Below are 26,452 nucleotides of genomic sequence, written 5' to 3'. Positions count from 1 at the left end.
CAACAGAACATTCACTATTACTGCCAGAAAGCAACTACCAATGTTTTCCCTTCAAATATCCCAAAAAACGTCTTACATTTTGAGAGAAAGAGAGTAGTGAAAACTTATAGTTTTCGCCTTAAACCGCACTTCTTTGATATCACCACCACGCAAAGCAATAGCAGACTGCAGAAAATCAGATGCAAAATAATGAGAGAGATTTTACTATTTTCGTTAAGATGTGAGATCAAAGCTTATTGAAGGTGCACATTTATCATGACTTATGCAGAAGTAATATAAACATGGAAGGAGATATAATGGTTAACATTGTTTTCCCTTACTAGGTTTATAAGGCTACATTTAGCACAGTGTTACTTTTCAAGAGCCCTTAAATATTTCTGCTGTAGATGCAACAGTTACTCGAAATCATCTTCTTTCACACACAACAGTAAAATGTTCCTGGAATAAGTAAATAATTCCCTATCTAAATATACTCCAACCAAATGTTCCTGGAATCAGTATCTTGCTTTTGTTGGAATCATGGATAAGAAGATAGAAGATAATGGACTGCACTGATAAAATATATGTTAAATGGCTTGATGCTTAATTGATAACATTTTTTTTTTCAAAAATAGTAAAATGTATCGCCATATTGATCCTTTTCAGAAATGATGTATTTACGTATCCGTATCGCCCCGATACTGATACGCGCATCTGTATCGGTGCAATCTAGGCCAGTTCTCAGCATAATCAGATACCGTTATTTCCGTACAAACCAAAGACTTATCTGTGTCTTCTAAAAGAAACTATGACTAGACTACTAACTAGAGCGAACGATACTTTATGTAGCTGAGACTGATTGTTGTTTTAACAACACTTTCCATAACACAGACCAGGGAACTGTTAGTTCAGAATACAATGGTCTGACACAATTAGAATTTACAAGCATGGAAGGAGATAACTTTTTAACAACGCAGTTTTCACTTGCTCGGTTCTTAAGCCTACATTCAGCATGGCCTATCTTTTCAAGAGCACATATATATTTCTAATCTGGAATCGTCTTTTTTTATGACATGGCAGGAAGATCTTACTGGAATCAGCAAATGGTCCTCTTAAGTAATTAGACTCCAGGACACAGCACAGCAACCACAAATGGGTTCTGGTTACACTGTCAAGTTCGTTAGTATATGGCAGAAAGTGAGAAGACTATGGCCATTTTCGACGTCTTGCATCTATCCTACTAATATGAGAATATTATGTCTATAGCTCTCACAATAACCACATGCCGTTGTTTTGCAGTACAGAAAGTAGAAACGAAAGGCTCAAGCAACGAGCCGTTAGTTCACAATCCTAAGATCTGGTATGATTACGAACATGGCTTCCCCTGTTCTAAGCATTTCAACTCAGCTCCGGTAGCGATGAGACGACGAATTCATCACAAACACACACACACACCTTGGTTTTCAGGCGCTGCTTCTGCTGGGCATCCTTGTTATACTTCTCCTTGTGGAAGTCCATGATCTTGCAAACCGGAGGATCTGCTCCATGGTTCTGGAGAAATTCGAAGTGACCACCACCCAGCGGATCTGCTCCATGGTCGTGCACTTGAGCACCGCCTCCTTGCTTGGATCACTCCTCCTCCATCGGCCAAGGTGCCATTGGGCTGAGGCAGGCACTTACATACGAAAGCAGGTTAGCAAGTAGAGCAGGTGCTTTGGTGAAAAAGAACACTATGGCTGCTTTGCAAGGATAGAAATGTGGCATCATTCTAAGTTGATAGAGGTGCATTGCACTGGCACAAAAAGAGTTGGGGGGGGAATAGGGGGGCGGACCTTGGTCGTCGAAGAGCAGGGCGAGGATCCTGTCGACGAGTTCCTGCAAAAGAAACACGTACATCACATGATTGGTTTAGCAAATGCAGTGAATATTCTTTCTTTCTCTGTTCAAAGGAACAAACTGAACATTTACTTACTCTCCTAATCAAATCCACACGCTCCATAGCACGGAGCAACTCTTCGGACTCCCATATATACCGTAGCTGATCTGCCAAAGAGTAACACCCAGTTTTTCTAGTCAGTTGGGTTATCAAGGAAGAGTGAAGTACCTTGCAGCTACATGAACTAATTTGTACAACTAATACTCAGTTGACCCTTTTATACTCCCGGTGGAGTATAAAAGAAGTTATCACTCATGATATGAATCTATCATCTGTAGTGGAAGAAATGGGATAAGCCGGCTAATTCTATTATAAAAGGGTCTCATCTTTCCCAGTGCTCGTGCTTACAACAAGGAGACCCACATTTCGTTTTGCTTAGCGTTCATCCGTACTTCGTACCCTGCAATTACTTGGACTGAAGAAACAATGCTCGTGATTTGCCTAGATTTACTGGGCCTCTGCTATTCTTGTTATATACGTGTTTCGCAAATTCCGACCTCTTAGTATATATCTACGTGTTTCGCAAATTCTGCAATCTAATTAAGAACTTATAAAGCTATTCTGAATTGATCGAGACATGATAATCCAGTTAATCAAGAGTTACATGTTGCATCCGTACGTGCGACTGAATTTTGGCAGGTTAATCTAGACGAAAGATTAACTTAGATGATTATCTAGTGCTCTTCAGAAAGTAATAATCAAACTAAAGCTTTAAGCTGGCACATAGTACTGTGTTCAGCTCTGCTATTCTTGTTAGTGAAAGCTAGTTGGCCTGACTTCTAAAAGGTTAAAAATTGACGGCTACATATGTATGCCTTAAATAGGTAGTCCATTTTTGACCTTAACTGCCATCAAGGGGTCGCTTGCTACTCTGGCATCTATGTTGACAAATTAACTATTAGTATTAGTTGGGGGCTATTTCAGTGTGACCAAGTAGTATTTAGTTTTTTTATTATTTAGCATGTACTCCCTCTTTACCTAGTTCTCCCCAACTATAATTATTTAGCATGTACTCCCTCTCACCAGTAGGGCTCCCAGTAGGGCTTGTAGAAGCCGAAGCCGGCGAGGAGGTTCCCCGGCGCGTCGCTCCCGAAGGCGGCGTAGCCGAAGCAGCCGCAGCAGAGGTAGAAGAAGGTGGTGACCAGGATGGAGATGATGGACGCTTTCTTCATCGACTTGTTCTCGGCAGGTGGCGACTTGAGGGTGTCCTACAGTATGGCACACGAGCGAAACAAAACAAGGTGTCATCATGCTCGGTGGTTTACTGACAGTACTACCAAATACAGTAAGTACTAATTCTGAAAAAACGGGATGTCATCATGCTCAGTGGTTTACTGACAGTATTACTACCTGAATTACTACCTGGCCAGGCCGGAAAAGAAGCAGGGCATAGTACTTACAGATGGTGCTGGCGAGGCCAAGGCCGAGGCCGATGAAGGCGTAGGAGAAGGACATGACCGCGGCAACGACGGAGAGCCCCGCCATGTCGTGGAAGTCTGGTATGAAGGAGAGGAGGAGCTGCGCCCCACCGAACATGAGCATGTAGTAGCTTCCGTCGAAGCTGCAGGGCGCGTCGTGCCCGTGCGCATGGTAGCAGTTGGCCTTCGGAATCGCCCTGCAGCATGGAAAACGATCAGCTTAAAACAGCAGCACGTACTAGGCGAACACGAAAAGGAAGGCAAGCTATGTAGTAATTCTACTCCAAGTCACATGATTCTTGCTCGATGGATGGTGCAACTAATGCAACTGCTGGCCGGCGGCGACTACCTGATGCTAGTGGTGGTGGTGATGGTGTACGCGACGCTGCAGCCGTACAGGCTCAGGTACTGCAGCGAGCTGCAAGCCCGGGTCTGCTTCTTTCCTGAGTAGGTTGCCACAGTGATGCACCCAGATCAAATCACAAAGTCACCAGCAGCGCGGGTGCACAGCTTCCCTCGATGGCCGGCGATGAGGCCCCGATGACGGAGGCGGCGTGCCAGGACCTGATCAAGATCCTGGGTGGACGAGGGATCGGGCCGGCTGGACATGGGCCGGTACGTGGACCACGTCCGCGACCTGTCGGCGGGCGCCATCGCCACCTTCGAGGGAACCACGCGGGACCACCTCGACGGGAGACGCGTGGTGGAGCTCCGCTAGGAGGCGTACGGGTCCATGGCGCAGCGCCAGCTCGAGGCCATCCTCCGCGAGGCCCGCGCTGCCCACGCGCTGTGCCGGCTCGCCGTGGCGCACCGCCTCGTGACGGTCCCCACCGGCGAGGCCAGCGTGTTCGTGGCGGCCGCCGGATCTGGATTTGGATCAGAGAGGAGATGGTTGGGGCTGGCGGCTCTAGTGCGTGGGGGAGAGGGACGAGAGGATAGGGCTACGTGGGTAAGACTGAGAGGGGGTGGGATTGATGGCTGCCATTGGATCTCGGAGCATCCAACGGTGTTTGCTGCATGATCCGTGGGAAGGGTAGTTCTGCGTTTTGATTGGTCTGAGATATGTAACACTAAAAATAATTTTGAAGTGTTAAAAATATGTGTGTTTGTGAAGCAACTGTCAAGAGTGTATTGTAAAATGATGTCACTAAAATTTCCAGTCAAGGTATATCATATTTCATGGATTATCACCGCATAAGATGAGGTGGAATAGAATGGACCCACGAGTGACATGTGAACATAGTTAGAAGATGTTACAATATTTTTATAATCGTCGTAAAAGTTATGACGATCTCATCTTATGCGGTTACGATGTTTTTGACTCACATCGTCGTAATTTATATGTAGATTTGATCCCCTCAAACGGTTCACGACAATCTCGGATGAAATCGTCATAGACTTATGACGAATTCATCAACGACGTCTTAAAAAACATCATGTATGAGCATATTTCTTGTAGTGTGGTTATATTCCTCAAACTGTCAAACTTTTTCATTTTATTCAAATCTGAGAATGCATATGACCTCTCCAAATTCCTTGCAACTATACTCTGTTCACAGGCACATTCCTCATGTTGAGCTTGAAGAAATACCTTGCATGGAACCAGTCCTCAGTGTACTCCACGATGCAGGTTTGCTTCCTATGTGCTTTGACATATCAGACTGGAACAGTGAGCTTATTCTTCAGTTCTATGCCACTCTTCATATATCTGGCAACCCTGAAGACATCAACACTTGGGTGTTTGATTGGATGACACAAAACACTCACTACAAGTCTCCTGCTTCTGAACTCCTCAGAGAATTGCCCGTACCAATTCCCTCAGATAGGGCAGTGAAGCTCTATGGTGAGCGTGAGCTGCCAAATGGAATGATGGAAGTCCTTATGAAGCCTTTGGCTGCAGGAAAACCCTCAAGAACCACATTCCTCATCCATGAGCTCAATTACACACCCCACTTTGTCTACAGAATCCTCTGCAGTGTGCTCGCGCCCATCAAAGGCCATGACGATGAAGAAGATGTTGTAGGCCTCATGAAGAATATCCTCTTCAACATCATTCATGGTATTCCTATTAATATCCATGATTTCTTCTTGAGGACTTTGGCTGACAATGCAATGTGCCCATATGATCACAAGATTTATGCCCCGTGGATCATGAGATTCATCAGGACAAGGACAGGCATCAACTTCCACGCTGATTTCCAAAACCACATGGGTATATGCCTCCTATCCGGGTCAACAAGAAGACTTTCGAGCCCATCAAAGCAAAAGGAAAATCTGTGATTGAAGAAGGCAGCAGGCCCCTTGATGGCCAGTTCAAAGAGCCAGAAGCATATTCTTCATGGGACGATACTGAAACTCGTCCAGCAAGCCTTGTTCCTCCTCACGTGCTGAACACCAGAGAGCTCCTCCTCAGTCTTCACCAGAAGGTGGATCACAACCACAAATGGGTCAAACGCCAGTTTGGTTCCATTGTGAAAACCCTCACTGAGACTCAGAACTCTGTGAAGCTTAATCATCACTATCTGCATGAGGTCTTCGATCGCACCTGGGCTACACTTGCACATCTGAAGACTAAGACTGAGCTTGAAGAAATGAACTTTGAGCAGGACTTTGACTGGCCGTGGCCTCCCAAGAGGAAGTTCAGGCCCATTCCAGTGCCAGACCTTGAAGACAACTCCTTTTCTTCATTCCGCACTGCTGAATCTGATGAGGAACAACTCGACACTGCAACCGGCCCCAGGAAGAAGACTACTGCCAAGAAGCATAACGGCTCTTCCTCGACCGCCAAGAAATGAAGTCTTCACGGGCGTTAGTCCTCAGTTTATCCCTTTTTGTCACTTGATGACAAAGGGGGAGAAACTCGAGAGTTAGTCTTCAAGCGGGAAATTTTTGGGGCTTATAAACTATATTAAGTTACAAACTCTTGGCTCTTCTGAAGTTTTTATGTAATGAGTTGTAACATAAGCCCGATGGTACTCTGACGCGTTTGAACGCTTTTCTTCGCATGCTTATTCCTCAAGTTTTAATGCACGCATGCTGGAATTCGTCAGATACCATTTGCCATCATGCATCTTCCTTTTCTTCATATGATATGTTATATGTATGCATGATTTACAAGACTTAGGGGGAGATCTCCATGATATAAATCATCAATGTGCATCTGCTATAAAAGCAAAATCCTCAAGGTATGCACAACTTCAGGGGGAGTCTCTCTGAATCTTGTTTTCAAATTCCTCAAATGAGTATTTACACTTCATATTTTTTATCCCTGTTGAAGACTTAACCTAATTGTAATCAACCACCAAAAAGGGGGAGATTGTAAGTGCATCTAGTGCCCCTTAGTGATTTTGGTGGTTTGAAGACTTATATGTTAAGTATCTAATGTGTTTATGAGTATACACATGATCTATAAGTCATTGAGGAGTTTGAGATATTTGAAGAATATCGACCCCTAAAAATGTATATCTTCAGTTGAAGAAATTGGTCTGAAGCTGAAGAAATGAATCGCCAGGAATCTGCGATGAAATTGATATTCCTCATGAAGATACTGATATTAAGAAGACCGGTGGTTCCTGAAGAAAATCATTCTGAAGAAATTGAAGCGTGAAGATTTACGTTTTCTGTTTTACTTTCTTCGCATTTGATGAATAGGAACACCGTATTGTTAAAGGGGGTCAAAGTAACACTATGGAATGGATTTCCTCATGATGCTGAACCCAAGCCTAATCCTACCAAAATCCTCAAGTGAGGAATATGAGTGACATGAGGACTCTCACAGTTGAGGGTTCTGACCGTTTCGATACCCACGCCAAGTCACTGGTCTTATCCACTCCAACGGTCATATTATTTAAGGGCATTAGTGTCAAATCATGTCGGGATGCTCCCAGGCTATAAATAGCCACCCCCCACAACCACTAGCTGGTTGGCTGCTCCGTTAGAAACTAACACTTGTCATAAGAGCAACCCAAATTCCTCAGAGCTTTCGAGAGTAATTCATTAGTGAGGAAATACCCCATACACTCAAACCACAAACAAAACCTAGTGATTGAGCATCACTGAAGAAGTTGTTCATCTGTGGCACTGAAGCCTTTTACCTTTGAGGACTGTGCATCCTCCAAACGGTTAGGCGTCATGGTCTAGAGCAATCCAGCAGTCAATTGTGGATCGCCGGGTGACCAAGTTTGTGAGGGTTTGGAAGTCTGCCCTGAAGACTTACCACGAGTGTTGGGCGAGGACTGTGTGTCCTTAGCTCAAGGAGAATATGGTAGGGACTGTGTGTCCCGGGACTGGGTGTCCTTTGGTTTCAATACCAAGCCGCTCCAAACCAGATGTACAACTATCACAACAGTTGGAACTGGGTCATCAACAACAGTCTTCACCAAGAATCGGGTTCTAATTCCTTAACCCTTTACTTTCTCTGTATTATGTGTTGATGACTTTCACTGTGACTATTTGAAGAATTTGCTGAAGACTTTCTCTGAATTTCCTCAACCTCAAATTCTTCACGATAGTTAATCATCATCTGTATTCTGCGTGCCTGCTTACTGTGCAATCTGTTTTCACATTCTTCACTCTGAAATACTACTGTTGTGAACGTTTGCACGTCTGATCCTTTACTGTTTATGCTGTAAGTTAGTCATCAGTGAGGAATTTCCTCAAAAGGAATTTCCTGAGTGATGAAATTCTAAAAATCTCCTATTCACCCCCCCCCCTCTAGTCGATATAACGCACTTCCAGTTGCACTCACATTGCCTCCTTCAAATCCTCAGGGTAGCTACACTGTCAACCTGCCTGATGAAATTCACGAACCCACTGCTGATGAACCTGTTGCTACTGAAACTGCAGCTGCTCCAAGTGCTAAGGATGAAACTACTAATCCAACTGCAGCTGATGCATCTGTTGAAGACTCTGCCAGGCCCACAACCACACATGTCGTGCGTGATGAAAAGGTGAGGAAACACCCACTTCCTTCTGCATCAGAAGTGAAGAAAACTAAAGCTGCTGAGAAAGAAGCCAAGAAGCGAAAAACATCATCAACTTCAAAGTCATCACAGGCAAAACGCGTGTAGTCTTTGCCCACCGCATCAGCTCCAATTGACATACCACCTCTCAGCGTAGCAACATCATATATGATTGTTCCATATGGTTAAGAACAAGTCATTCAAGACAGGGATGAGGAAATGGATGAGAAAAATCATGTTGCATCCATGCCAGTAGATGAGGAAATTCAAGTTGATGAAATTCCACAAACTGAAACTCCTCCTCTTCAGAACCCTAAGACGACTGTTGAAGAAAAGGAGGATGATGTGGACATTGCTGGCACCACGCCAATGATCCATGATAAATTTTGGGAAGATGCCCATCCGAACTCACCAATTGTGCCCCCAATTCATCAAATCCCAGAATCACCAGTTGGCATTGAAGTCTTAGCTGGCTCTAAAGAAAAGAGCACATTAGGCAAGGTTGGACCTGCAACTCAATCAGCTGCATCAGCTGATGCCAAGACCACTGCTCGAGAAAATGTGCCTCATGACTCTCCTCCGACACAAAATGAAGAAAATACTAAGGAACCACAAGTTACAAATCCTCAGAGAAATCTTCAACCCAAGCAACGTCAGCCCTTCTCCAAGAGGCCAAAGTTTTGGAAGGAAATGTTCTATGATGAACATCATTTCTTCACTCCTGAAAACCCTTATGACAAGCTTCGCATCCGGCACAGGAAGTTCTGGACCAGATCCCAACTCAACTCTTATGCTGCAGTACTTGTTGACAAGAGGAAAATCTTCCACCACACCATATTCCTCACACCGATATGGAAGACATTGGCTGCTTCATACCAGTATTGTGTGTTATTCAAGATGCTGGTCTGCTCCCATTCTGCACTGGAATCTCTGACTGGAACACATAACTCATATTTTAGTTCTATGCCAGTCTGCACATCTCTAGTGAACCCAATGATATCAATACATGGGTCTTTGACTACATGGCAGAAGGTACACACCTCAAAGCACCGGCCACCGAATTACTTCGCTCTCCACCAATCCCAATTCACTCAGAAGGTGCACAACGCTTGTATGATGAAAGGGAGCTGCCAAACCACTTGATGAAAGTCCTCATAAAGCCCTTAGCACCACGCAAACCTCCAAGGATTCAATTCCTCATCAAGGATTTGAAGTATGTGCCGCGAACTCTTTACAGAATCTTGTCATACTCCATTGCTCCTATCAAAGGACATGACTCTAAAGAAGATGTTGTGGGGATTATGAAGAATATGCTATTCCACATTATCCATGGTAATCCCATAAATCTTCATGACTTCTTCGTGAGCACATTGTCCAACAATGCTATGTCACCAAATGAGCTTAAGATATATGCGCCATGGCTTATGAGGTCCATCAGAAACAGATCTGGTATCAATTACCTCACTGATTATCAGAATCACCTCAGTTATTTGCCTCCTCTCAAAGTCATCAACAAGACATTTGAACAAATTGAAGGAAAGAGAAAATTTGTGATTGATGAAGGAAATCGCCCACTAGATGGCCAATTCCGCAAGCCCGCGTCATATTCATCATATGATGACACTCCAACACAAGAATCTGATGGGAGAGCAAAACCACCGATTCCTACAAATCCTCGCGTGATGACTGGCCGGGAGCTTCTCCTAAGTCTTTATCAGAAAGTGGATCGGAACCATAAATGGGTAAAGCGTCAGTTTGGCTGCATTGTGAAAACCCTCAATGCAACTCAGAATGCCTTGAAGAGAAACCACTACTATCTTCATGAGGTATTTGACCGCACATGGGCCACATTTTCCTACCTCAAGACTCCAAAGGAACTTGAGGAAATGGAGTTCATCCAGAACTTTGACTGGTCCTAGCCACCCAAGAAGAAATTCAAGAAGATCCCAATCCTTGACTTGGAGGACAGTTCATTTTCCTTATACCGCACAGCTGATGAAGATAAAGAAGATGCTGACACTCCTGCCGGTCCAACACTGCCAACTAACCAAAAGAACGTTGGCGCTCCATCTACAAAGTGAAATTCTTCAAGGGCGTTAGTCCTCAGTTTGTGTCCCTTTTCTTCCCTTGATGACAAAGGGGGAGAAATCTGAGTTAGTCTTCAAGCGGGTCAACTTAAGGGCTATTATAAATTTTATTAAGTTACAAACTCTTGTTCTTCTGAGGTTTTTTATGTAATGAGTTGTAACTCAAGCCCGATGGTGGTTTGATACTTTTAAACGTTTTTCCTCGCACGCATATTCCTCAAGTTAATTAAATGCATGCATGCTGAAATTTGTCAGACACCATTTTCCATCATGCATTTGAAATTCCTCGTACTATATGTCAAATGCATGCATGAATTACAAGATATAGGGGGAGATCTCCATGAAATAAATCATCAATGTGCATTTGCAGTCCAAAGCAAATTCCTTAAACATGCACATCTTCAGGGGGATTTTCTCTATATCTTGCTATCAAATTCCTCAAACGATGTACTTACACTTCATATTTTTATCCCCGTTGAAAACTTAACCTGTTTGTCATCAACCACCAAAAAGGGGGAGACTGTAAGTGCATCTAGTGCCCTTTAGTGATTTTGGTGGATTGAATACTTATAGGTTAAGAGACTAATATGTTTGTGAGTATACACAACCTCTATAAGTCGCTGAGGAGCTTGAGTTATTCGATGAATATCGACCCCTAAAAATGAATGTCTTTGGGTGAAGAGTTTGGTCATATCTTGAAGGCTTCGATCGCGAAGAAATTGCAAAGAAATTGATATTCCTCATTAAGATATTGAAGATGAGTAATTCGGTGTGTCCTGATGAAAATGCTCTGAAGACTTTGAAGCCTGAAGATTTACTCTTTCCGTTTCATTTTCTTCATTTTTTAGTCATAGGAACACCGTACTGTTAAAGGGGATCAAGGTAAAACTATGGAATGAATTTCCTCATGATTCTCAACTCAAACCAACACCTACCAGATCCTCCAGTGAGACATGAGGACTTTCACAGTTGAAAGTTTCGATCGTTGTCACGCCACGTGCTGATGACGTGTGAATGTCTATACTTCCCGCCCCCTCGTTGGTTACCCGAAGTGCATGGTTGAGATGTAGTTAGTAGGGAGTTTCCCTTACACAGGGACTGTAATGTTTAACAAGTAGGTGCCCTCTGCTCTGGCACTTACAGAGGACATGGACCTGTACACACAAACAAATAACTTTGCTCCCAACAAGTATAGAGAGGTTGTCAATCTCTCCGGCCTGCTAGTTTGCAAAGGATCAAAACACAAGCGGTAATAGTAATGGTGATAGCAACGGGAAAGTAAATAAATCATTAAATGATGGAGGTGTAAGCAATGATGAAAATATGGACCGGAGTCTCATGATGTTCACTAGTGATGTCTCTCTTCCAAAAGACGGTAAACAGCTATGCGAGGTAAACAAATTACAGATAGGCAATTGAAAGAATTATAAACGCACTGCAATGCTAATCATGCTCATTGATTATTCTCAGGCTCAAAGTAATAGGCAATACGCCAAGACAAGTAGACCATTTATTCATGAGCATCTACTTACTAATCATCCATCTAGAGATATCTATCCAGAACATCTCACTCGTATTAAGTTGCGAGTCCCATCCAAAGTGTAAACTCAAAGCAACGTACAATTGCATTCACGAACTATGCGTAAGGTAAACAGTACTTGCAACCGCGGTCACAAGAACCGTTCTTTTCATGTTGGTGGCAAGAACACATCCCCTAGTCTCATGTTTCTGTCACTCAAGCTAGGCATCGAGGGGCATGAACCCACAATCATGCATAACGATCCCTCTTCGAGTTACAATCTACTACTCGGCCAAAGTAATAAATGGTAACAGGGAACATGCATGAATCACTAAGAACATAATATAAAAGGATAACCAAATATATAACTCACAATAATCTGAACATAATCTCATAATCCATCGGATCCCATCAAACTCAACATAGCAATAGCAAGAGGATTACATATATGCCTTGATCATGTAGGGCAGCTCACAAAGACTAACCATTGAAGCACAAGATTGGAGAGAAGATATCACATAGCTACTGGTCATGGACTCAAGGTCCAAGGAGGACTACTCACGACACGTCCGGGAGGAGTCCATGGTGGTGGAGAAGCTCCCGAAGATCAATCATCCCTCCGGCAGGGTGCCGGGAAGAGGTCTCCTCGCGCTTTCGATCTCGAAAGCGCTGCGGCAGCGGAATGGTGGAGGAATTCGCGATTCTGGATATGATGGAAGGGTTTTCTCGCGAAGGAGTAAATATAGGCCGAAGGAGGGCACCAGAGGAAGTGAGACCCACTGAGGCAGCCTCTTGGCGCGGCCACGGGCCAGGCCGCGTCAGAAGGTTGCCTGGGAGGCCCGTGGCCCCCATGTGGCCCATCTTCGGTGATTTTTGAGCTCCCATCACGCTGATTTTTATATATTTTTTCTAGAATTTTTTGGGCTTCGGAAAATTGGGTAAAAGCCCCTGCGAAAAAGACATCAGAAGACAGAAACTGGCACTGGATGCACTAAGTTAGTAGGTTAGTCCAAATATGTGAAAAAGATATAATAGTCTTGCAAAACATATAACAATGTCACCCAAAAGATCATGGAACAAGCAGCAATTATAGATATGTTAGGGACGTATCAACATCACCAAGCTTAATTCCTGCTCGTCCTCGAGTAGGTAAATGATAACAGAAATAATTTATGTGGTTACATGCTATCACACATATAAGAACTATAAAGTAAAGCAAGTAAGATATGCAACTCAAGTCAAGATAATAACAAGCAAGAGTCTATATCTAGCATTGAAATTAGCAAGGTAAGGACATAAAGGTGCAAGAGCTCTCGCTATCCATGACTCGAATGTCTCCAAATGGTGTTTGCGTGAAAGAAGTGTGAGATGGGCTGAGATTGACAAAAATAGTTTTTTAATTGAGAACTCAATCTATTAAAATTTCACACTTGGTCTCCTTCGAAATCTTATTTTGACTCATCCCCAAACCACTAGTCAGGTGCAAGTCAAAATGATCCTCTCCCTTTCAACTTTGAGCACTCATGCAATGGATGAGCGCAAGCAAGATATATTGGCACTTAGGATGGCAAATAGAATAATGATGGGTAAGGAAGACAAAAAGGGTGTGAAAGGCTCACATCAATGAGGACAATCATAGGTGAGACAAAACCAAATGATAGATACGATGTGAGGAGTAGGGATTGCCATGCAACGGATGCACATATGAGCTATGGTAAACTCTCCAATAGAACTAGTGGGGGTGCATCCAACTTGTTTGGTCATGAAGACCTAGAGCTCATTTGAGGAGACTCATCATTGGAATACGCAAACCAAGTTCTATTGTGTAAAGGTCCCAACATAGTTATGCATGAATGATAATCTCTATGTAGTACTAATATAACAATGGAGTACGAGTGTGGATCTTTCAAAAAGCAATAGTAGTGTTTCCCCCTTCTCTATTTTTATTTCTTTTCTTTATTTTTCTTTTTCTTTTATTGTTGTGGCCTCTTTGGCTCTTTCTTTTTATCTCTCATTTGTCCTCTTTGGGATCTTTTCATTTTGTCCACTATGGGATCTTTTCCTCACTTAAGGGCAACACTCTATTTTTTACAAGAGTAGCAAAAACAAATCTTCACACTTTATAGGAAGTACTCAACATAAAGAACAATGATAACTATCATGATGTACGAAAATGTATGCCTCTGCCAGTGTAGCAGGATATGCAATAATACTAGCGTGTCATGTAGCAAAAATAATAAGACCAAGGCCCAGCAATCATGCGGCTCCTCGACCAAGCGGAGTTTTCACCAACTCTCAAGATGAGAAAGGGCAATGCACGATACTGAAGAGGCTAGCATAATATGGATGGTGGAAGTGCCAATAATCGAATACTCACATTACTCCGAAGAACTCATACACTTATTATTGGTAACTCTCTGTCTGGTCAGGAAATTTACAAAGAGACAAGCACCCCGAGGAGGAGTGTTTGGGGGTTTGGTTATCCTTGCGCATCCTCGACCCATGGTAACGTGAGGGTACTCTATATATTCCAACCCCTCCAGAGGTTAGCGATCATTTTAATAGCTAGAGTTCTCAACTAATTTTAAATTTTTGAAAAACACGGATTTCCCAAAATACGACACCTATCACTAATAGGCTCAAGCTCTCGGCACCAATAGTTCAAACATTACTCAAATCAATACCTCAAAACAATTGCATGTTACTACAATACTTAAATAGCAACCTTAATTACCTACTCATGCAAGACACACAACTCAGTGCAACAAGCCAACTCTCTAAACAAGATAGTTCAAGAGAGACCCAAAATCCACCTAAATAAATAAATAGCTCTTACAATAATAGGCATGAAAACTAAGAGCTAAGCATGATAGTAGCTATGGAAAGATATAGAACACACAAAAAGGATAAACATGAACTCATGTGGTGTTCTATGTTGGAGTGAAGCATGCTTCTCTCCCAAGCAAAGAAGGATATGATCCAACTTGTTATGAACAACAAGCAAAACTAAAACAAACTAAAAAGTAAAGAGTAAGACGCTCCAAGCATAGCACATAACATATGAAGTGATAAAAATATAGCATGGAGATGGACAAACTGATGATTGTTGATGGAGAAGGGGATGCACGGGGGCATGCCCAAGCTTAGACGCTTGAGTCTCCTTGAATATTTCTTGGGGTGCATGGGGGCATCCCCACGCTTGAGCACTTGACACTCCTCGATCTTCTTTCATCATCTTCCATTGCATACTTGAAAACTCCCTTCATACGCAACTCATCATAAGCTGATTAAAGTGGTTAGTTTCCTTAATATAATAATTTACTCTCTACTGGAAATAAATATTTTCAGGAAGAGTTTCTGTTTCTCAAGATTTCCAAAAGGTTTGTGCAAATAAAAAGCAAGCTTAGGCTTTGCAAAACAATGAAAATGCAAAGCAGGACAGAATCTGGGAAAACAGACCAGAAGGTAGTAAATAATTTTTTCGGGGCACTTCTGCAACTCAAAACAAAAAACTCAGAACAGACGCAAGAAAGACAATTATATAGAGCATGCAATAAAAATAATTCAGATCAAAAAGATGATCTGGTGATTTTAGGCGAATTTTTCTATCAGGCAGATAAAATCTGTTTCCGGATAGCATGTCAGAATTCTTGCACTTTCTTGCAATCGGAGGCTAAAACTTGGCACAAAGCTTAAAAATAAAGATATAACGATGTTTCTACAGTAGTAACAAACATCAAGACTACTAAAACTGGAATTAAAACAAATTGGGTTGCCTCCCAACAAGCTCTTTCTTTTATGCCTTTGAGCTAGGCACAATGCAACGAAAGGATCAAGACTCATCAAAGTCACTGAGGTCATTAAAACCTTCAAATGGATCCTCAGCAAGTTCATCCTCTCGCTTCCTAGGGAATGGGCACGTACCTTTTGCTTTTCCATGTAAGTGTATGTGTCCTTTACCTATGTCAATGAAGCCTTTCTTGGTTCGGAGGAAGTTCCTTCCAAGCACTATGTTTCCTTGGTTTGGCTCTTTGATGAAGAAATCAACCATTGCATTCCTTTTAAGGAATGTAACTTGGACATCTTTTACCCTTCCCTGGATTTTAGAAAGATCCCCATTAGCATGTTCATGAAAAGATGAAAAATTGTCCATATCTAACCAGAGAGAATCATAAACAACTTTTGGCATTGTAGAAACCATGGATCCAATATCACAATAAGCAAGGTAGTCTTGGTTAGAGATGCTAATTCTAACGAAAGGCTCCCAGTCATCATCTATTTTAAAAATCTTTTTCTTATCACCCATGGGTTTCTCTCTTTCTCTCAAGTCTAGAGCATCTATTTTTCTTTCAATGGTAGCAAGTCTATCTATAATAGTGTCATAACCATGATTATACACAAGATTATTAGATAGACCATGTAAAATATCAAGAGCTCTTGCCTCATCACACTCTATAAAGTCTCCTTTAGCTATAATATCAAGAGAGTGTTTGCACCATATAAAAAGGCCATGATAAAAATTTCTAAGCACAATTCTAATAGGTATCCAAGGCATAATTATTTTGTGTGCTTCATAAATTCTATCCCATGCTTCCTTCATATTTTCTCCATTCCTTTGATGGAAATCTAGGACCTCAGATTCCTTCCAAGCATCAATCCTTAACATGATTGACAAATAAAAGCAAAGTAACTAATTTTTTTGTGGTTTTTGATATAGGACTCTAAAGCAAAAACTAGCAAGCAAAGTAACAAAACTGAAAAACAAAGGTAAAAGATGATGTGCAACTCCCCTATCTTGAGGACTGGAGTCCCGAACAATGGCGCCAGAAACTTTGCTTGATGACGAGTGAATGTATCTACTTCTCGCCCCCTCGTTGGTTACCCCAAGTGCAAGGTTGAGATGTACTCAGCAGCAAGTTTCCCTTACACATGTACTGTAAGGTTTATCGAACCAGGAGGACTCCGAGGTTCAACAAGTAGGTGCCCTCTGCTCTTGCGCTTATAGAGGACGTAGACCTGCACACAGAAACAAATAACTTTGCTCCCAACGAGTACAGAGAGGTTGTGAATCTCTGTGGCCTTGTAGTTTGCAAAGGATCAAAACACAAGCGGTAATAGTAATGGTGATAGCAACGGGAAAGTAAATAAAGCAGTAAATGATGGAGGTGTAAGCAATGATGGAAATATGGACCGGAGTCTCATGATGGTCACTAGTGATGTCTCTCTCCCAAAAGACGGTAAACAGCTATGCGTGGTAAACAAATTACAGATAGGCAATTGACAGAATTATAAACGCACCGCAATGCTAATCATGCTCATTGATTATTCTGAGGCTCAAAGCAATAGGTAATACGCCAAGAAAAGTAGACCGTTTATTCATCGGCATCTACTTACTAATCATCCACCTAGAGATATATCCAGAACATCTCGTCGGTATTAAGTTGCGAGTCCCACCCAAAGTGTAAACTCAAAGCAACGGACAATCGCATTAACGAACTATGCGTAAGGTAAACAATACTTGCAACCGCGGTCACAAGCACTGTTGTTTTCTCCTTGGTGGCAACAACACATCCCCTAGTCTCATGTTTCTATCACTCAAGCTAGACATCGAGGGGCATGAACCCATAATCATGCATAACGCTCCCTCTTTGAGTTACAATCTACTACTCCGCTAAAGTAATAAACGGTAATGGAGAACATGCATGAAACACTAAGAACATAATTTAAAAGGATAACCAATTATAAAACTCACAATAATCTGAACATAATCTCATAATCCATCGGATCCCATCAAACTCAACATAGCAATAGCAGGAGGATTACATATATGCCTTGATCATGTAGGGCAACTCACAAGGACTAACCATTGAAGCAAAAGATTGGAGAGAAGACATCACATAGCTACTGGTCATGGACTCATGGTCCAAGGAGGACTACTCATGGCACGTCCGGGAGGCATCCATGGTGGTGGAGAAGCTCCCGGAGACCAATCCTACCTCCGGTAGGGTGCCGCGAAGAGGTCTCTTGGCGCTCCTGATCTCGAAAGCGCTGCGGCGGCGGAACGGTGGAGGAATTCGTGATTCTGGATATGATGAAAGGGTTTTCTCGCGGAGGAGTAAATATAGGCCGAAGGAGGGCACCGGAGGAAGTGGGACCCACCCAGGCGGCCTCTTGGCGCGGCCCCCCTCTGGCCCATCTTCGGTGATTTTCGAGCTCCCGTCAAGCTAATTTTTATATATTTTTTCTGGAATTTTTGGGGCTTCGGAAAATTGGGTAAAAGCCCATGCAAAAAAGACATTAGAAGACAGAAACTGGCACTGGGTGCACTAAATTAGTAGGTTAGTCCAAATATATGGAAAATGATATAAAAATGTTGCAAAACATATAACAATGTCACCCAAAGATCATGAAACAAGCAGAAATTATAGATACGTTAGGGACGTATCACGCGCCACCTGTCCCAAAGCTTATCCACCCAACGGACATATCATTAAGGGCATTTATGTCATATCATGTTGGGATGCTCCCAGGCTATAAATAGCCACCCCCTAGAACCACTAGCTGGTTGGTTGCTTCATCAGAAACCGACACTTGTCATTTAGAGCAACCCAATTCCTCGAGGACTTTGAGTGAAAATCATCAAGTGAGAAAAAAAACCCAAACACCCAAACCAAACCCAAAACCCAAGTGATTGAGCATCACTGAAGAGTTTGTTCCTGGGTGCAACCAAGGTCTATTACCTTTGAAGACCTTGCATCCTCCAGATGGTTAGTCGTCATGGTCTAGAGCATCCAGCAGTCAATTGTGGGTCGCCGAGTGACCAAGTATGTGAGGGTTTGGAAGTCTGCCGTGAAGACTTATCATGAGTGTTGGGCGAGGACTGTGTGTCCTTAGCTGAAGGTGAATACGGTAGGGAGTGTGTGTCCCGGGACTGTGTGTCCTTAGGTTTCAATACCTAGCCGCTCCAAACCAGACGTACGACTGTCACAACAGTTGGAGCTGGGTCATCAACCACTGTCTTCATCAAGCTATTGGTTTTATTTCTTCAACATCTTTCATTTCATCAATTGCATGTTCAACACTTTCGCATGTACTGTTTGAAGAATTTGACTGAAGACTTTCAGGAATTTTCTCACCTCAAATTCTTCACTTGAGTTATTCATCACCTGCTTATCTTATACTTGTGTCCTGTGTAAACCGAACTGATTCATTCACGCTGAGTACTTTGTTGTAGCTTGTTTTAACTTCTGTCTTAGTAATATTTTCGCTGCACGTGGTTCATCACTGAGGACCTTCCTTACTAAAAATACCCTCAGTGATAATTTTTTAAAAATCGCCTATTCAACCTCCTCTAGTCGACTTAACACACTTTCACATGATCTGCGTCGCCAAGTTCAGATAGACTCTGAGGATCAATGTGTTGTGGACGACGCCAAACACGCGTGGCAAACACATTGTTGTGAAGACTGATGCTACGACGGTCCACCAAATACTCAAGTTCTAGGCCGCCAGCAGCCGCTGAAGCTTTGCTATAGGATGATGACGACAATTAGTCTATACAGAAGTTCCTATATCCGGCCGCCGACAGCCACGAAACCCTAATGGAAGTGCTGAACATGCACATACGCTGGTCACGATATCAATAACAAAGCCAGCCACGACCGGACATGGGCTATTGTCTGCTGGGCTTTGGGATTCTCTAATTATTGTGCTGGTTGCTTATGTAATCATATGGGCTAATGGGTAATTGGCAGAGACCAGCCGACCATTAGCCTGTATATTATGGTGTACTACCTGTTAAAATTTGTCGAGGGGGCGAGCCATTGGCTCGAGTCTACCCTCTGCTCGCCCCTCCCTATCTCCGCCACTGAGAGCAACTCTAGCAGACCCTCTATAATTACGACCTGCAAACGTGTTTTACAGTTTGACGAAGTGGGGGTTTTGCGGGACGAAATGTTGCGCCGCAGAACAAAACCCGTATAATCAAACTGCATAATATGAAATAAAACATTCACGAGCGAAATTGGAAACACAGTCTACATCGAACATGATCATACAAACTACATTCACAGCCTGCATCACTTACTAGAGGGGGGAGCACACCTACTGGAGCTCATCGGAGCTCACCGGAGCTACTATCTATCCTACCGCACTACGCAAAATTGAGCTCACCGGGATCGAGCTCGTGCGGTAGTAGATGCGCAGTGCGCTCAGTCGTCGTCGTCGTCGTCGGAGAGCTCGATGTGGATGCGCTCCTGCGCAGTCGCTTCGCGGCGCCACTCCTCCACCTTGTGGCTGAAGACGAGGGCCGACGCGACACCCTGCTCGTAGAGCATGGCGTCGATCTCCTCCTTCCTCCGACGGCGCTGCTAGTCCTCTTCCGCCTCTCTTGTACCCCGCGCCAGCAGCACGGGCAAAAGGCTATCCGCCTCCGCCGGAGGGAGGAAATCCTTCGGTCTGAAGACGGCCCCGGGACCCTGCTCTGGCACCGCCTCGGCCTCTGGCTCCATCTTCACCGACGGGAGCTCTTCGGGCTCCCTCTTCACCGGGGCGAGGGAGGAGCGCGAGCTCGAGCTCGACGCCTCGAAGGAGTTGCCGGAGAAGAGGCGGCCGCGCGCGTGGTCGTACTCCTCTGTCTCACGACGGAGGAGCGACGGCGGCGGTGTCTGGCCCCACTGCGTGTACCGGCGGGCGGTGCGCTTACGGGCGACGTCAGATCTGACGCAACGAGCCCTCTCGGGGTCGTCGTTCCTACGGCTACCGGAGTTGGCCATCCCAGGCGGTGGAATGGAGAGGCTACGCGGCGGAATGGAGGCGCGCGGCGGCGGTTGGAGGCGCCGACGGTGAGGTGGGGGAACTTTTCGCGGCGGCGGAGGGATAGGGTTTCGACCCGCATCCAGCGGTCAAACCCGCAGATATATCGGTCGAGCGCTCGTGTTTACGGGCCACCGTAAAAGTTTTACAGGTCAGGCCACGTTTGCAGTATCTGGTCTGGCAGGAAAAACAACCAAAATCCACATACTCGTCGGATTTTTTGCGGGCCGGACGTTTTGCGGGGTCTGAGCCCATGCTTCTCCTTCCTCATTAATTACATGCAACATTGTAGGGAGTAGATACGTGCTCCCACTATTGATAGTCTAAGACTTTGATAAATAGTATTAAAGATAGATGGTATATTGTTTTATTGTTATTAGTCCCTACTTAACGGGTTTAAAAGACGTGGTTTCGTTTACATATATTTTCATAATTAAAGAGGATTAAGACGTATGACTTTTATTGTTTGGTTAATTAATTAGTAGTATCAGTAGGCTGCATGCATTCCTTGTTTTGTGATTGTATGAGTTACTCTGCATTATCTTCTTAAATAATTAGGCGGCGTGCTGTTATTGCGTGAGCACTTGCAAAAAAATAGAGACAACCAAAATTCATCTTGGTCCTAGAGATCGTTCATGCACACCTTCTAAATTGTGAGGGAGAGAGTACAAACCAACAACTTGGGTTGGATGCCAATTTGTTTACCAAATGTGAATCCTCACTTCAGTTCAAGTTTTCATGCTTATCTGTTCTCGATAAGTGCAGCTGATTACATTAATTAGTGCCCTGTACATCGTTGGACCGGAAGGTAGTTCCACCTAAAACTGTCCTTTTGTCCATTAAATGAACATTGGGTTAAGTGAGCTGCTTGTTCTATATATACCCTATATGGCTTGCAATATGCTCTTGTATCATCCATATATGTGCATTTAGAAATCTATAAAACAAAATCATTGGCGGTCACAGCGGTCACCATGCGTTCCTATTCAGAGACCAAGGCCAACGGCAATCGTGAGAAGGAACAGCAACTAGTTTGTGTGACCGGTGCAGGAGGTTTTATTGGTTCATGGGTGGTGAAGGTGCTCCTCCTCCGTGGCTATCGTGTTAGGGGAACTGCCAGAGATCCTGGTAAGTAATATCATTCATATCTCTAGAATCATTAAATTACATGGTATATATATATATATATATATACAGCATTTCTTTGTCGCAAACTAGAGCGGCCAATTTTGTAATTTTACCATTTATACTCCCTCAAGCAACATAATTTTGTTCACATGCACAGTCACAGATCTAGAACCTTTTCCCGTCAATTTTGGTTAAGAACTTTGACCACTGGTATGTGCATTTAATATGTAACAATGGTATTGTTCTACTCCCTCTATTCCTAAATATTTGTTGTTTGGGAAAACTAGACTAGTTTTTTCCAACAACTTGTCTTGCAAAATATTTAGTTCTTCCCAACAACTTGTCTTGCAAAATATTTATTATGATACAAAGGAAGCACTTGTCTTGCAAAATACTTCGGTGTCATGTTTTTCATTTCTAGTATTGTAAGCATTTTGTAAATAAAAATTGTAGGCCATGCCGTGCATTTGAGACTACGAATATCAAAAGTGTTTTATATTCTTGGGGTATTAAACATGAATATACATGATATAACTCTACCGTATTGAAATATCAAACATGCTCGTGTATTAAACATGAATGTACATGCATGTACACACATATCACTCTGCACAAACTTGTGTATTGCGGGAGTGGTATTTGCGGAATTATAGGTTTAACTATGTATATACACGAGCTTGGCTTCTTCAAAAATGATTTCCCATCCTTTTGTGTACAAATATATCGTCTTTTAATTTTAAATTATGAACAAATAATTTCATGCACCCATCACATGTACCTTTCTATTATTTAGAAACTATCCATGTGTTTTCTTTGTCAGAATGGAGGGAGGCCCCTAGTCCTTGCCTAGAATAATTGTTGCACACATTCAATTTTTTTTTTGTTTTTGCAATGTGTCGAGTCTTAAAAAACAAAGAGACAAGCGGAACCAATATTGTATGTTACACTAATGCAACATGAGTCATATTGCAGGATTGTCATCCGGACCGGTTGAATAGAATGGTGCTACCCTGTCAAAATTGTATCAGGAGGCATGCGACTCCCGCATCTCCATACACTATAGTGAGGACAAAAGAAGGGTCGAATATGTGGCCAAGTGGATAACATGCAATACATTGGAAACACTTTTTGTTAAAAACGATAGCACTACAACATATCTAAATAGCCCAACATAAACTACTTAATCCCACCCGATTCTGAGCTTTAACTTGTATATGGACCCATCTCAACCAGTTCCCAAACACATCCCACAATCACTTTTCGTACCGATCTTTCAATGGAAAGTGTAATAATCATGCTTTGCATATATTTTACGTGGCCAGAAGTAATGATCCCCTGTTCAATATATCTGTACAATTATGAAAAGATTAATAGGTAACTTTTTTCTAACATGATTGAATCCCTTTCGAGTAAGCATAACTAAAACAACCAGTTATTACAAGGAGGTGATAGGGAATTTCCCTAACAAAAGGAGGAGATAGGAAATATACTAGCGAGTTGACGCACCAATAGAAAACCGTTGTGCATATCCACACTAGAAACGTCCACTAAATGGTGGATCCCTATTAGCACAAGCAACTAGCTCTACGAATATTCTTATAACAAATTGCATAACAACAAGAAAATAATATTAAAGTTTCACAAGATTGACAACTTCTTGATGAAAAACATATATTTTCAATATCAGGCGGACATCTGCTCAACAAATTAAATAAATTTATGTTTTTGTTCGTTTGAGCATCGATCAAAATTAGCAATTAGAGTATGAAATCATGAATATGTTTAGCAGCATGAAAATATGTCTAAGTCAATTTTGAAAAACAGAACTTCAGTTTAGTGTCTTTCCTTCTTTGGAGTCTGCTTATACCACTTAGCCACCGCCGACAATATGTTCCCATATGGTAAAAGGAAGTGAGACTGATTCGTTTGTACTATCAATTTGAAGCGGATAACAAGAACTCCTACTTGCTTGACCTGGAGGGAGCAAAGGAGAGGCTATCCGTGTGCCGCGCCGACCTCCTGGACCGTGACAACCTTAACGGGGTGTTTAGAGGATGCAACGGCGTCTTTCATATCGCCTCCCCAATGTTCAACACTGACCCCGTTAGCTCACACAACTTTCTGAAGCTTGAAGACATACGCACGCGCGCAGCATATACTTACGAGCTTACTTTGTAGGAACTCATGGTGGTCGCCGTGGAGGGAACGAGGAACGTGATCCACGCAGCGGCAGACGCCGGCGTGCGGCGCGTGGTGTTCACCTCCTCCTACGGCGCTGTGCACATGGACCCCAATCGGAACCTCGACGCCGTGCTCGATGAGACGTGCTGGAGCGACTACGAGTTCTGCAAGCAAACAGGCGTAAGAAGAAGCTCACGATCATCTGCCTTTAATCCCTCATCACGTCCGATCATTATTTTCGTAAGTGAGGTTACCAATCCTGGTGTGGTGCAGAATATGTACTGCTGCTCGAAGATGATGGCGGAGATCACGGCGACGGAGGAGGCGGCCAAGAGAGGGCTGGAGCTGTCGGTGGTGGTGCCGTCCATGACCATCGGTCCCGCGCTTCAGCACAAGCTCAGGGTGGTGGTGCCGTCCACCGTCCACATCAGCCGCTACCTCACGGGCGCCAAGAAGACCTGCCCTAACGTCGTCACCGCTTACGTCGACGTCCGCGACGTCGCCCGTGCCCACATCCTTGTCTACGAGCGCCCCGATGCACGCGGCCGATACCTCTGCATCTGCGACGTGCTGCACCGCGCCCACTTTCTCCAGCTGCTTCGAGACCTCTTCCCATACTATCCCATTACCGACAAGTACGTGCATATTGAAGTATCGGACGCAAATCAATTATAGTATCCTGTACCTCCGTGTTGCGTCCTCTCTCCCCACCGAAAGCGATGTCTAACGAGTATTTCGATCATGGCGTGCGTGCATGGCAGGTGTGAGGATGACGGCAAGCCGATGGTCAAGCCATACAGGTTCTCCAACCAGAGGCTCAGGGACCTGGGGTTGGACTTCACTCCACTGAAGGAGAGTCTGCACGAGACGGTGTTATCCCTGCAGCAGCAGGGTCACCTGGATCTGCCTGTGGTTCCAGGGCCAGAGCGTGCACGCCTCTAAACCAACATATCTACATGATGGGAGAGCCAGTGATCTACGAATTATCCTTATGCATTAATACTGCATTGGTGGAATATCAATAACTTGTGTCCGTTTACGATAATGATCCAAGAATATCTGATAAGTTATGTATATGTTGGTGTACTACTAGCTAGACCTGCATTGTGCAGTTAAAAACATGCAACTAGCATGTGTCTCACACAGGTTTGTGGAAATTATATAAACCCTATGTATTGTTGCCCCCTTCAAAAATAAAATACTATTTATTAATAATTTCTGATTGCAAATAAATGTGGATTGTTATTCTATTTGTAATCATGTGTTGTTATGCTATTCAGTACAGGAATAAATGTATAAAGAGTGATGTCAAAGTCTTGATCAAGGAGACGGAAAGTGATCCTCTCCTCCTCTTATTCACTTGGCATAAGACCAACATAATGTGAGAGAGTACTAAGAAATTGAAGCGTCAATCGCTCATAAGTCTCACATCCCTGATAAACAAAATGATGTAACACGGCGTTATGACAAAACAAATTAAAATCATGAGTTATACCTAGCTTGGCAACAGTATTCACACAAACACATTTAGTTGCTTTGATCCTCCTTGTGGCGAGCTTCTGGAACTTCGTGCTTTCTCCATGTTCGGTGAAGACGATCCCCTGAGTTAAAACTTATTATGGTTGAGTGATGGATGAACTCGAACCACTGCGTACACGAGAAGAGCTCTGTGTAAAAATCTATAAAACCATTTTTCAGTCCAATAAAATTAAACAGTAATGATCCTATGGTACTCAAAACATCATACTCCGCTAAAAGCATCGATAATCCATGCCAAACTCAACTTTGAATTAAAAAAATATGCATACCCTAGACATGAGAATGTTAGGCATGTGGAACGTGGATTCGCGAAAGATAACTTGAGGATCGGATGAGAAATGTATCGTAGATCGATCACACGAAAGGATTTGAACTGAAAACGAGCAAGTAGAGGGATCAGATGAAGTTTTACCAGGGTTTAAAGAGGTTCGGAAGAAAGAAGTAGAGACGAGAGAGAGAGAGAGAGAGAGAGAGAGAGAGAGAGAGAGAGAGAGAGAGATGGGGGTGAAATACCTCCTTCCACACGCTTATTGGAGACGTCAACGCGAAAGGCTCGCTCATACGGGCACAAGTGCCCATATGGAACGTTGTCGTTCTCCCTGATAACTTACCTGTGCGTGCGCCATGGATAAAAGGACTACTGAAACGGATGCCAGCAAGCGTTCTGAACGTCGTCATTCACTCTGTTTGTTTTGGTTGTTTTGCGCTGGAACCTACTGTAGGTCAAACGACCGCCCACACGACCTGTGTGGTCGCATGATAAGACCGTATTTTTGTCTATTTTTTGTAACTTCCCTTTTTCTCTGTTTTCTTTCTGTGTTAGTACAATGGCAATACATAGACATACTTCCGGGCATTCAAACATTATATAGTTCATCCTGCACAAGGCT

The 26,452-nt window shown here is 43.3% G+C and overlaps 1 protein-coding gene across 1 annotated transcript; it reads left to right on the top strand.

The window, feature by feature from the left end:
• The first annotated feature begins 21,612 nt into the window (after positions 1-21,612).
• Positions 21,613-25,238, top strand: LOC123403005 (cinnamoyl-CoA reductase 1-like). The gene is made up of 5 exons (XM_045096982.1): positions 21,613-21,842; positions 23,788-23,945; positions 24,021-24,203; positions 24,297-24,658; positions 24,785-25,238. Exons 1-5 carry the CDS (start codon positions 21,689-21,691, stop codon positions 24,963-24,965), a joined length of 1,038 nt encoding a protein of 345 aa, XP_044952917.1. The 5' UTR covers positions 21,613-21,688; the 3' UTR covers positions 24,966-25,238.
• Positions 25,239-26,452: the final 1,214 nt, after the last annotated feature.

Source organism: Hordeum vulgare, chromosome 6H, assembly GCF_904849725.1.
Source record: "Hordeum vulgare subsp. vulgare chromosome 6H, MorexV3_pseudomolecules_assembly, whole genome shotgun sequence".
NCBI lineage: Eukaryota > Viridiplantae > Streptophyta > Magnoliopsida > Poales > Poaceae > Hordeum > Hordeum vulgare.
The sequence above is the reverse complement of the archived record's forward strand: the minus strand, read 5'-3'. Positions and strand labels throughout refer to the sequence as shown.

Coding starts and splice junctions, on each gene's coding strand:
- LOC123403005 (XM_045096982.1), top strand. CDS start 21,689: ATGCGTTCCTATTCAGAGACCAAGGCCAACGGCAATCGTGAGAAGGAA. Junction 23,946..24,020: donor CAATGTTCAACACTGACCCC/GTTAGCTCACAC, acceptor CTTACTTTGTAG/GAACTCATGGTGGTCGCCGT. Junction 24,204..24,296: donor AGTTCTGCAAGCAAACAGGC/GTAAGAAGAAGC, acceptor GGTGTGGTGCAG/AATATGTACTGCTGCTCGAA.